The 13,012-nt window shown below is 50.9% G+C and overlaps 1 protein-coding gene across 3 annotated transcripts in view; it reads right to left on the reverse strand.

The window, feature by feature from the left end:
• Positions 1-13,012, reverse strand: part of NRG2 (neuregulin 2) — a 195,169-nt gene that overhangs the window by 38,434 nt on the left and 143,723 nt on the right. For all 3 annotated transcript variants that reach the window (XM_070374447.1, XM_070374445.1, XM_070374446.1), the window contains exon 2: positions 3,721-3,892. In XM_070374447.1, coding sequence (XP_070230548.1) covers positions 3,721-3,892 — 172 coding nt within the window. The remainder of the gene's footprint in view (positions 1-3,720; positions 3,893-13,012) is intronic.

The following is a 13,012-nucleotide window of genomic DNA, read 5'->3' on the forward strand; positions in this document are numbered from 1 at the left end:
AATGCAACAGGTGTCCTGCCCAATCCTACGCCCCCTGCACCCAGGAGAGGTGAGCAGATCCTGCAAGATCCTTGTCAGTTCACACGGAAAGCAGATGACCTCCGCCAGGCTACACAGGAGACAGGGTGTGTCTGGAGGTGGTCTCAGAGGTTCTCACGCTGGGAGAAACAGCCTCCCACCATGCCGTGAAGCTGTGTCTGAGGCACCATGGGAGGAGGTGTGAGAGCTTGCTGGGGGAGCTCAGGAGGGTAACCCAGAGGGTGTGACATTTAAGCTAGGCCTTGGAGATTTTTGCAAAGGACAAGGTGAGGGGAGCGGGTACTGCCAGCACAGGGAACAGTCTGGGCCCAAGCCTAGGAGTCAGGAGCACTGAGGGGGAGAACAGCGAGATGGTGAGTTATAGGCCAGGAAGGGGAGCATTAGAAGAGCACCACAGCCTAGGCTGTCCCTGGCATACGGCAGACTCTCAAGATCTGCCAAGTAAATGAATGAATGATCAGATATGTGCCCTGTTAGAAAAACCATCCCCTGTCAGAGCCACCGGGGTCAGTGAACCTGTGGACCTCTCGAACTGCAAACAAAACCAGGCATACGTTTTATGAAGAAAGGGTCTTTACCAGACCCTCCGCTAAAGCTAGACGAGAAACTGTGAAGATGGGGCCACGCCTGCTCCACCGCTGGTGCATTCCCAGCCTTGGGTAGAGTCCCCGGCACACAACTGACGCTCAGCACACATACGCGCAAAACAGAAGTGAATTCACAAAGGGGCCTGTGGCCTAGAAAAGGTGGGGAATGCCCAAGAGTAAGCCGGTGGAGGACAAGAGGCTGGAGGCAGGGAGAGCAGAAGTGGGCGGGGAGAAGGAGGCCTCCTTTCTGAGACGTGGTGTCCGCCTGGAGGGGACGGCATGAGGGCAGGCACTGGGCAGCGGGCAGTCTGGTTTCGTCACAGCCGAGAGGGAAGTGCAGTGGGGCAAGGCAGGGCCAGAGAGGACGGGGGAGAGGCAAGACTAGGGCGTTCTGGATTAGAGATGTCTGGGGCTTTTCCAGTAAGCAGCGGAGGTGACCTCTAAAAATAGTTTGCATTCATTTGACCCAGAAATTCCCACAAAATTGTGTAAATCAAGAAGTTCCAATGTTTGTGTTCATTTTCAGAACACTCGTGAAGCCACGCAGGCCATTAAGTATATGCATATCCGAGAAGCCACCAAGTATCAGAAGGATGTCATTTTAAAGAAGCTATGTGTGCCATTTCATTGTTACAGTGGTGGAGTGGTAGGTGTGCACAGGCCAAACAGCAGGGCTGGGCGCAGGGTCAGTGGCCCAAAATGAGCCCTGAATTTTTACTGCACGTGCTCAAAACCGCAGAGAGTAGTGCTGAACTTAAGGGCTTAGATGTAGATTCTCTGCTCATTGAGCACATCCAGATGAACAAAACCTCCAGCCTGTGGGGCAGGACTTAGAGAGCTCAACGTCAGATCAACCCGTACATGAGCTCTCCCTGCCTCATGGAGATGGTCCTCACTGGAAAAGAACAGATTGTTCCTAAACCAGAAGAAAAGGTTGCATGGAAGAAAAAGATATCCCAGAAGAAACTGAAGAAACAAAAACGTATGGCCCAGGAATACACACTGCCAAAACAAAAAAAGCAAACAAAAGTGAAAAAAAAAAGATAAGCACGGGGAACCTCAGGGGTGGTATCTAGATGGCAGTATGGATTTGGAACTCAGGAAAGGGAAAAAAAGCCATCAGACTAGAGATGGAGGCTTGGGGTCATCAGATATGAGAGGGTGAATTCACCCATGGGTGGAGAGCTCTGGGTGAAGAGCGAAGCCCCAGACACAGAAAAGTTCCAGCATTCATGATGCCTGAGAGAAGGGGCTCAGAGGCACAAGAGGATGAGGAGGCGGCACACAGGGGCAAGGAAGCAAGTGGCACACGTGCCAATGGCTGCTGAGGGGCCTGGCAGCCAGAGGGCCCCGGGAGGGGCCTGAGGTCACCGGATCTGTCAAGAGCTGCAGCCACAGAGAGTATTGGGGTTGTGTTTACAGGGCAGGTTCCTGTAGAGCAGAGGTATGGAGGATGAGTCAGTGAGGAGTCAGTGGGCAAGAAACTTCCTCCACGTGGTGGTGAAGGGCAGGAGCGAGATGGGCAAGAGTCGGGGGAGGAGGAACAGGAGACGGCAACACAAAGAGAGAGCTTTTGGAGGAGAGGCGGTGTTAGTGGTTTGTTGGGAGAGAGAGGGAGAATTCACCAAAGAGAGGAGTTTGTTGGTGGCCCAAGGGCTCTGAGGGTGCGTGTGCAGGAGGGTGTGGGTGAGTGTGAGGGTTACGTGTGGATCAGGAACGGGGGTGAAGACTGGCCACGTTGTGGACTATTTGAGCATAATGTGGGCAGCAAGGAGCACCCCCACTCCTGACTTCTGCTGTCTCAGGGCAGTGAGGGGAGGCCACCTTCCAGAAAAACAGAACAGGAGGGAGACAGGCCCCAACAGCCTGGGAAGCCAGTCTACTCTTCTCTCCAGCTTGGAGCCAGGCATGGCGGGACAGCGGGAAGGGGTGAGGGGGTCTCAGAAGGTGACTTGATGGGCAATCTGAATTTCTTGCTAACACCATTGACTGGTGACATCCCAGAAACCCTCCTCCCAATTTCCCTCAGAAAGCAGTGTTTTTTTTAGCTGTAAACCTTTGATCTGAACTGAAACCTTCTTAAATCACTTTCTATTTTCTGCCTGGACCACTTTCCAGGATGACAGGTCCTGTCTTTGCTCCCTGCTCATGGAAAGAGGGTCAGAAAACTGCAAGCATCGCCCAGACCCTGACCCCTTCCCTTCACAGGTTCAGACACTAAGGCCAGAGGGCAGGATGTATACATCCAGGGCCTCCCAGCAAACCAGGAGCAGCCTGAGCCCAGACATTTTCCCATTGCTTTTGGCTGTGGGGCAGGTTGGAGGGTCCTCTAAAATCATTTGCATTTTGGGGGGTGAGGAGGGAATGACAGCCCCTGGGGAGGAGCAGGAAAGGCTGGGGTGCCCCTCAGCCAGAGAGGGAAGCCTACTGTACCCTCAGAATCTGCAGAGTGGAGGTCAAGCTTGTTCTGCCTTCTGACAGCCCCTCAGGGGCCGTGAGAGGCAGGAGAGAGGTGAGGGACTGCCCTTGGATCCTTGGCTTCTCTTGCCTGCAGACCCTGTCTGACCAAGATGGAAAAGAGACCACCTTCCACAGCCCAGAGACCCTAGACCTTCTGATTCTCTTCCCTGGAGCTTTGACTCAAAGACTTAAGACAATCTCCAAGTCACAGGCGAGCTGTCTGAGATTCCTCTGACACCAGTCAAAGCCATGGGCCCCTCCCCTCACCTGGCTCCCTGCCCAGTGACAGCTTGCTGAGCTGAGGAACTGGTGCATCATCACCCATGACCTCCTAGACACATTATAGATCAGAGTCCTTTACCAAAGACTGCCCAGTGGTGGGCTTCAGACCCTGTGAGTCCTTTGAAAAGTTTTATGGACAAGATGGGACTTCACAGTTAAAGCTGACTTTGACATTCAAATGGCCTTCATCCATCCAGTGATGTTAATTAAGGGGCTACCATCTGCAAGACACTGGGGCAGCATGCCAGAGCTGGAAGGAGAAACTGGGAGCCACAAAAAAGGGAGATGGGAACTGGTTCCGTGCAGGAAGGAGGCAGGGCGGCTGGCAGACGGAGGGAGGGATGTTGCTCACCTGCCATTGCCATACTTGATGCGGATGTCCCGACTGCGGTTGAGCTCCTTGCCGTCCTTGAACCAGCGGTAGGAGGGCAGAGGGTTACCCGCTGCTGCCTCGCACTTCAGCGATTGCTTCTCACCCACCTGTCCCGTCTGGCTCTTCATCTTCTTCAGCTTGGGCCGAGTGGCTGTGGGGGTACAAGGCAGGAGGTGAGTGTGGAGGTGCTGAGACAGCACCAAGCATGCACAGTGGGGACAGGGCCACTGTTCTAGGGGAGGTGGGGTTTGATCCTGGGGAACCACCCTTCCTGGTGCCGTTTCCTAGTTCAAATCAACAAGCCTTCACCAAGGGTCTGTGATGCTGTCAGTGTGAGTACCACCGATGGAGAGTTTTCCTTCATGCCTGGAATGGTCTTCAGAGCTTTATACACATTAACTGATGAAAATAACCCTGTGAGTTCACTGCAAGGATGAAATCCACTTACAGATGGGGAAAACTGAGGCTCAGAGTGAAGTCACTTCCCCAAGGGGATGAAGCTGGAATTCAAACCCAGGTCTCCTGGACTTCAGTGCTTATGATCTAATTCTCGTCCCAGACCCGCAGGCCCATGGTGGACCTAGAGGAGACAGGTGGACCAGAATGACAGATACAGCTCCTGCCCTCAGGAAATCCAGTCTGGCAGAGGAGCTGGAACCTAGCATCATAGCAGTCATGGAGGCTTTGGGGTGCTGAAGCCCAGAGGTGTGACCCCAGTGGAGGCTGGGGAACAGCTAACTCAGCTCAAAATCAAAGGATGGGGGAGCTGGAAGGGAGGGAGGTGGTCTAAGCTGTGGTTTATCAGAATCGCAATGGTCAGTGATGTGAGCTGACCTGCATGTGTGAGGTGGCATGGCTGTGTGTGGGGTGGGGCCGGGGGACATGGGCCCAACCAGAGCTGCAGGGCTGCAAATGTCAAGCTAAAAGGCTTCTCCTCTTTGTCTTGAACACCATTCTATTTCCACATGCCCCAGTCTCCCATGTTTCATCTCCTTGCTCCCCTCCCTCTACCAACCTATTAAAAAAAGAAAAGAAAAAAGTACTCTGTTCTTAGGAAGGTGATGGCAAGCCCATGTTCCCTGCTGAGTGTGTAATAATTCCACTGGGACAGCCCTTGACAGGACACCAATGCCTTTGTGTGTGCCCTCATTTGGTCACTGAGCTCTGTAAGGCAAGCGGCATGCTGACTCAAAGGGTGATGATGACATTCAGGTTAAGAAACTTGGCCAAGGTCACATAGCCAGGCAGCCCAGAGCTGGGACCAAAGCCCAGGTGCCTGGATGTGCAATGTATCAGGGTTGTACCCGGCTGGTGTCTGATTCTGTAGCCTCATTATCTCTATTTGAGGAACCTGGTTGAAGGTAGGGTCTGCTGGGGCCAGAGAGCTGTCTAGTGACAGCAGACCCCATTTGGCCATTGGTCCATCCCCTACCACCTCAGGCCAGAGCTTGAGCTGGCCCTGGATAAAGACAGATGAGAGGGCCTGGCTATAGATGGGGGCCTCTCAGTGAACCTAACCCTGGGCTGCTGCTTTCAGTAGGGAGTAGATGAGAGTGGGGGCTTTCCTGGTGGCTCAGCAAGTGAAGAATCTGCCTGCAATGCAGGAGACACAGGAGACGTGGTTTCGATCCCTGGGTTGGGAAGATTCCCTGAAGGAGGGCATGGCAACCCACTGCAGTATTTTTGCTTGGAGAATCTCATGGACAGATGAGTCTGCCAGACTACAGTCCCTGGGGTTGCAAAAAGTCGGACATGACTGAAGCTACTGAGCACGCCGCACATACAGAGAATGAGGTGCATGGAAAGAAAGGGATCCCAAAGCCTTAAAAAATACAGTACATAGACTCAAAAAATGGTGCTTGTGAAATGGTTTTGTTCATTTTTGAAAATTAAAAAATACAAATGGATAAAAGAAGAAACTAAAATCATCCATTATCCTAGAACTCATAAGCAAAACACACATATACCACACCTACACATCTATTTTTAAACAAAGTGGGACCAGTGCCAGTAACATGTTTCTTTCATTTAATGAAACACTGTAAGCCTTTCACCTTGGCATTAATTATTAATAACAAATAATTCCCAAATAATAACAAATAATTCCCAAATTATAAGGCAGTCATCTCCAGAGAGAGGATAAGAGACATTAACTAAGAAAATGGTTCCATGAGCAACTCAGTTTGGGAAACCTGCAAGTACGCATTAAAGAAGTCTCTTCATCAGCTTCAATATGATTCCCCAAGTAAGAGTCCTGGAGCTTTTGGGGGAACCCTTAATAGCATTTCAAGGAAGTAAAGTTATGTGGAATAAGTTCTAGAACCTAACTTGTGTGTGTGTGTATTTATAGGTATTTAAATATTTTAATAAATATTACATTCACATGATTTAAAATTCAACAAGTGAAAAATGGTATATGACTTACACAAGTCTCCTGATTTCTGACCATGGCCACACAGTTGCCTTTCTAGGAGGCAATCAATTCTATCAGCTCCTTTTATGTCCTTTCAGAGATCTTTCAAGCACAAACAAAACCCCCTAGGATTCACACACAGTTTTTTCTGTAGCACCATTTTCAAGGTTACATAATATTCCTATATGGGTACACCATAATGTAACCAGTTCCTATTGTGGGGGAATTTAACATACAGTCTCCCCTGCCTCACTACACCTCATCACAAACAAGCCCAGAGGAATATTCTTGCAGCTCTATCCAGTGTATATATTCAGTGCACATCATCCTTTGTATTGATACATATCCAGTGTATTCTGCTGTACGGGCAGTGAGGCTCCTGACTCACACTGCCTGGAGTCAAATCCAGGCGTTGCAACTTGTTAGTTCTATATACTCTGTTGTTGTTGTTTAGTTGCTAAGTCGGGTCCGACTCTTTTGTGACCCCATGGACTATAGCCTGCCAGGCTCCTTTGTCCATGGGATTTCCCAGGCAAGAATACTGGAGTGGGTTGCCATTTCCTTCTCCAGGGGATCTTCTGGACTGAAGGATGGAACCTGCATCTCTTGCATTAGCAGGCGAGTTCTTTGCCATCTGAGCTACTAGAAGTCCTCAGGCCATTGTCTTAATCCTTTTGGGCCTCAGTTTCCTCAGAAGTGATAAAAACAGCTCCTACCTCATGGGATGATGACTGGGAGGATTATATGAGATAAGGTATGTAAAGCCTGGCCTGCACAGAGCATTTAAGAAAGGTTGGCTATTATTGTTATTATTATCCACCATTATTTCCTAAGGCAATCTTCCTAAAAGTGGAATTGCTGCGTCAGAAAGGGGTGGGATCTTCCTCAGTTTTACATGTTGCCAAATTGTGTTCTGGAAAGGCTGCACCAGTCTGCCCTCCCACCAGTGAATGATGGTGCCTGTTTTTTCCACACCCTCACCAACACTAGGTATTATCATGTATTTAATCTCTGCCAATTAGCTAGGCAAAAGATGATGCCTCTTTGTTGTTTGATTTGCATTTTTTTGATTCCCCCTGGTGAAGCTGACTGCTTTTCCTAAGTGTACTGGCTCATTGTATTTCTTCTCTTTGAATTGCCTGTTCTTGTCTGTACTCTGTTTTTCTATCAGGTGCTCATCTTCTTACTAATCTGTAAGAGTTCTTTATAAATATTAAGGTTGTTCACCTTTTGCTACAATATTTTCCTCTCGTTATCTGCTCCTTACATTTTAAAATGCTAGTTTATTGTTTGTTTGTTTGTTTTTGAGGTTTTGTGTGGGGTTTTTTTTTGTGAGGTTTTATGTGTTTCAATCTGTGGGACTTTCTGGAACTTCGTTATTCTAATGTGACTGAAGCCCTGCCTCAGCACCCTTCCCCCTTGCCTACACCCCACCATCCTCCTACTGCTTGTTCTGGGGACCCCAGTCACTCTTTATCAATAATTGTCAACCCTAGATGCTAATGAGAACCAAATGGTAGTAGTAGTAGTGAAAGTCGCTCAGTCGTGTTCGACTCTTTGCGACCCCATGGACTGTATGGTCCATGGAATTCTCCAGGCCAGAACACTGGAGTGGGTACCCTTTCCCTTCTCCAGGGGATCTTCCCAACCCAGGGATCGAACCCAGATCTCCCGCATTGCAGGCGGATTCTTTACCAGCTGAGCTATAAGGGAAGCCCAAGAATACTGATGTGGGTAGCCCATCCCTTCTCCAGCAGATCTTCCCGACCCAGGAATCGAACCGGGATTTCCTGCATTGCAGGCGGATTCTTTACTAACTGAGCTATCAAGAATCAACTAGGAAGCTAGTATGTTGGTGCCTGGGACGTCTTCTTGGACATTCTGAAGCAGGACCTGTGAGAGGGGGTCCAGGTATGCAGGTTTTAAAAGCACATAATAAATATGTAACATACTGTAAGCAAAAGCACATAAATGTGGAGCTCAGTGTCTGGCTGCAAGATGAACACATCTTTAGAGGTGGCTTGACTCCAAGGCTGGGTTGGCACCTAGTGGTCTAACCTCTTGGTCACCTGGTGACCTGGTCACCTACAACTAGGCTCCACCCCCTCCTCACGAACTGAGGACACAGAGAGCTCTTCTCAGGTTCTAAGGTGCCTCCTTTCCTTGCTTGGAGAGTGTTGATATTCCCTGCAGTTCTGAGATGAGGGAAGCCCCTGACCCTACCCTCCCGACCCAGGCCCCCTTCCTCCGAGTGAGCCAGGGTGGGGATGGGGGGTTATCTGGTGGGAAGAGGCGGTGCTTCCTGACAGGAGTCCTGGTGCAGTACTGAGCCCTGAGCCCGTGCCTACTGCTTCCCAGTCGCAGTGATGGCGGCACAGAGACTGATCCAGAGACAGCAGGCATGACCGCAACTCAGAGGACCCGGGATCAGGGGGCTTCAAGGTTGTTCCATGCCACCGTGGGAAACCCAGATCGTAAGGAGCCACCCCATCTGGTGAAACTCTTCTGTCATTCAGCTACTTCTTGACAGTCTTCTTACTTTAGAGCAACCCCATCTGGTTCGCTTGTTCCCCATTCATTCATTCATTCATTTACCCTATTATATGCCAGGCACTGTCCTGGGTCCTGAGTGTATAGTAGTGAACAAGGCAGATAAACGTCCTGCTCTTAGGGAGCCTACATTAGAGGGAGGAGAATATATAATAGCAAACAATCTCAGGAAACATGAGGCCAGAAGGAGCTCCCAGATAAAGGCCTTGAGCGGGGAATGAGCTTAGTGAATTTAAGGGATAATAGAGGCCTAGGTGGCTAAAAGATTATGGAAGACAGGGGAGCCTTGAGAGAAGGCCCCGTGGCTGACATGAAGCTGTGTGAGTGAGGATGTGAAGTCTGAGTTTGTTTTGCCTCCCCACCCCCGACTTCCTATGTGCCTACTAGAAATTTTTAAATTACCTATGTAGATCGTATTATATTCCTATTAGCACTGTTCTAAAGGATGACAAAATAAAAACAACCACACATTTGAATCATGCTGTGTTCTTTATGAAGAATCTTCTTTTATGTCTCTTAACGATTCCCCACAAGCATCCTCTGAAAACTATGTATCCTGCTCTAGCAGAGTCCAGTCCTGGTTCTCAGACATTTTAGTTCATGGCTCTTTGAAAGTCAAGGATGGGTGTTTTGAAAGGAAGAGGACCATAAGAACAGGCTGTACTTTTTTGCTTCAGGCAAGACCCTTGGAGAGCCGGGCGGCAGCTCAGGGAGCACACTCTGCAGGTGGTACTGGGAACAATGCCCAGGGAACCCCTGCACCCTCACTCCTGGGCCTGGAGCCCTGTCAGGCTTTCTGCCATGAGGAGTGTGGACAACCTGGCCAATATGGCCCTGGAGCTTTGTAGATGTGATGGAAAGTATCAGAACTTACAGGCTGGGGAATGACATGGTCTTCCTTTCCTTTCTGCATTTTAAGCTTGTTCTAATCCTGAGCTGCCATTGCTTCTCCCACTGCATCCCATGGATTCAGTACCAGATGCTGGGGACACCTGGGACAAGGCTAAGAGGCTGTGGACACAGCAGATCTTTGAAGGGCTGAAGATGGAGCTTACGGGGCATCAGACATGAGGGGGCCAGCTCCAGCCTTGGCCTGGGCACCCTCTCTGAGTGGGGTCTGGTATTGTTTGGATGTCTTTTATGGCCCAGGGCCCAAAGGGCAATGCTAGTTTGCCACATGGGGACCACGGCTCTGTGTCCCTAGAGTGTCTTGGGGTCAGAGCTGAACCAAGCAAAGAAACAGACTTCCTGGGGTGGATTGGATCTCTCAGGACAAAAGCTGAGGCAACCCAACTGTGTTCATGGAGTGCTGTGTGCCAGACAGAAATGACCCAGCCTCTTGTGGAGTATCCGCTCCCACCCACCAAGGAGCTTAGCTTGTCCCTTTCTGGTACTGTTTTGTTACATAAGAGATACATTTTTGTCGTAGAAAAATTACACAATACAAGGAAAAAGAAAAGCACATTTCGATCCATTCAGTTACCATCAGAGAGAAAACCACTGACAACATTTTCAAATAACTCCTGCAAGATTTTTCTCTTGAAAACATTTTATATCCTTGTTTTCTTGGTTAGCATATTATAAAGGCATCTCCCCAAATCTAGAAATATAGATCTAAATTATTTTTAAGGTTGCATAATATTTCATTGTTCAGATGAATCTGTTTGTCTCCAACGTTCTGCTGATATTAACAATACTGCCATAAACTTCTCTATAAATTCAGCTTTGCGGCCAAAGGGAGGGGGTGTCAGAGTCCTGAGAGTTTGTGAGTATTTCCCCACAAAGAGAGGGGATCCTCAAAGGCCCAGCACGCAGGAAAATGGACAGATGAGAGGCATTAGGCGGAAGAAGAGGAAAATCTGTGCTTGAAAGAAGGGAGTGGAGATTCCCAACACCCTGCTTCCCTGGGGCCGTGCCTTCCTCACAGGGGAGGGGCAGGCAGCATGCTGATGATCCTTGGGTGTTGGTCAGCCTGCCCTTCATGCCCCTAATGTCTCCTCCACAGACCAAGCCCTGAGCTCCCATCCTCCTTGAGGGGTCACTTTGTTCACTTCGTAGTCCTGCCACTTATGGACCACCTGAACAGCAGGACTTGGGCTTCCCAGGTGGCTCAGTGGTAAAGAATCTGCCTGTCAATACAGGAGACACTGGTTCGATCCCTGAGTCAAGGAGATCCCCTGCACAAGGGCATGGCAACCCACTCCAGTATTTTTGCCTGGAGAATCCCATGGACAGAGGACCCTGGCAGGCTACAGTCAATGGGCTGGAAAGAGTCAGATACAACTTAGCAACTGAACAACAACCAAACAGCAGGACTAGGGCTCTCAGGGTGTCGGGGTACGGGGAAAGCTCCTCTGGCAGTTTTCTAACAAGAAGAAAGTCTCTCAAGAATGACCCATGGGTACATGATAAGCCGCTTCAGTTGTGTCTGACTCTTTGCAACACTATGGACTGTTGCCTGCCAGTCCTCTGTCCATGGGATTCTCCAGGCAAGAATTTTGGAGTGGGTTGCCATGCCCTCCTCCAGGGGATCTTCCCGACCCAGGGATCTAACTCATGTCTCCTGCATTGGCAGGCTGGTTCTTTACCAGCCTGCCAATGCTGGTCATACCCCAAGGATGACCCAGGTCTCCACAAAAAGACCTCCCTTGAGGAGGGATCCTGTAAAACCTTCAGGCACAGCTCAGCTGCCACAGTTGGGTCATGGTTATTTGGGGGCTTCTGCTTTCTCACCACCTGATGCCAAGCCAGGGCATCTGGCCCACATCTGTGTGACAGGGAGTCCCCAGAAAGAACCTCACTGAAGATAACAACACCGGTAAGGACTACCAGGGGTGCTCCCTTCCCACATCCCAGCCCCGAGGCCAGGAGGTACCGCTGCTGCCAGCAGCTTGACCTCATTCCTCTCGGCAGTGGGCGGTGGGTGCGGAGCCTGCAGAGATCTGAGAGCAAGACAGACGCCCGGGATAGGGCCAGGCAGCCCAGCCAGGAGGACCTGGCCTGGCCTTCCTCCTGACAACCAGGGGGCAGGGGCAGCGGGCTCTTAAAAGGGTTAATGATCCTCACCTCATGACTAAGGCTGAGCAGTCCCCTTTGCGGGGCAACACCTAGAGACAATGCGACCAGCCTGCCTGGCATCAAAGTCTCCCACTGGCCTGCTGCTGGCGGACTGTGGGCCAGCCCCCCCACCCCTCTCCCACCCAAAGAGTGACTGTGACCTATGGGAGGTTAATTACAGACTCCAAGTTCAAATGAGGAAGAAAGAAGAAACAACAACAACTAAAAACACAGCTGGCTTAAGGGAGCACAGAGGGCCTGCCCTGAAACAGGCCGTCAGGTATGTCTCCCCGGGGCCGGTGGCAGAGCCATTTGGTATCCACAGGCCAGGCTTCACAAGGGGAATGCGACTTGCTGGGCCTCTTGGCTTTCCCTGAGCCATCTTTCCTCAGCCAACCATGCCCAGCTTGGTGCCTGGGCTTGGCTTGCCCTCTTCTCACACCATTCAACAAATGTCCACCTCAGTCCCTGTGATGTACCAGGCACCAGGGACACGGTGCTGAGCAAGGTAACGTGGCTGCTGCTGTCGGGCACCATTGAAGCTGGAAGGGGGCAGAGCCTCCCTGGGTACGCCTGTGAAAGCCAGACCAGACCCAATGGGCTGTTAGCTTGGCAGGCCAGGGGCCTGGCACCTCAGCTATAAGGCAAAGAAGAGGGGCCAGGGCTGGCTGGGGATGGAGCTAGAGCGGGGAGGCAGATGCTGGTCCATGAGTGAGGGTAAGAAGGGGAGGACATGAGGCTTGGCAGCTCCAAGACCAACAGGATGGTTCCTTCCTTAAACATGGGATGGCTCCTTCCTGCCCATACAGAAGTACCCACCCATTGATACCCAACCTGACAGTGTGACGGCAGGGTGAGAACAGGCCCGGCCCAACCGCCAGGGCTGACACTGTGTCCATCCCGTCCCCCAGCCCCCTCTGCCAGAAGCCTGGCGGCCTCACAGGAACGCCACCTCCTGAGGACCCTCCCAAGACAGGGATGCCTAGCCCTGGGAGTCAGGCTGGTATACCCTGCAGTTCCTCACCTAGGCCCAGGGCTGAGACATGGGGACACGAGCAGCAGAGATGGAGGGCTGCGGGGGACGTCGCCTATGTCTGGGGAGACTGCACACGTTCACAGAGCAGAGGTGCCATTTCCTGGGGTTGCATCAGCGTGGATGCACAGAGTCCCTGGTTCTTACCAGTGCTTGGGGCACAGGCCAGACACCTAGAGTTGGCAAGAGGAGGCTGTGCTAACAGAGGAGAGAGTGTC

This window comes from Bos mutus, chromosome 7 (assembly GCF_027580195.1).
Source record: "Bos mutus isolate GX-2022 chromosome 7, NWIPB_WYAK_1.1, whole genome shotgun sequence".
Lineage (NCBI taxonomy): Eukaryota > Metazoa > Chordata > Mammalia > Artiodactyla > Bovidae > Bos > Bos mutus.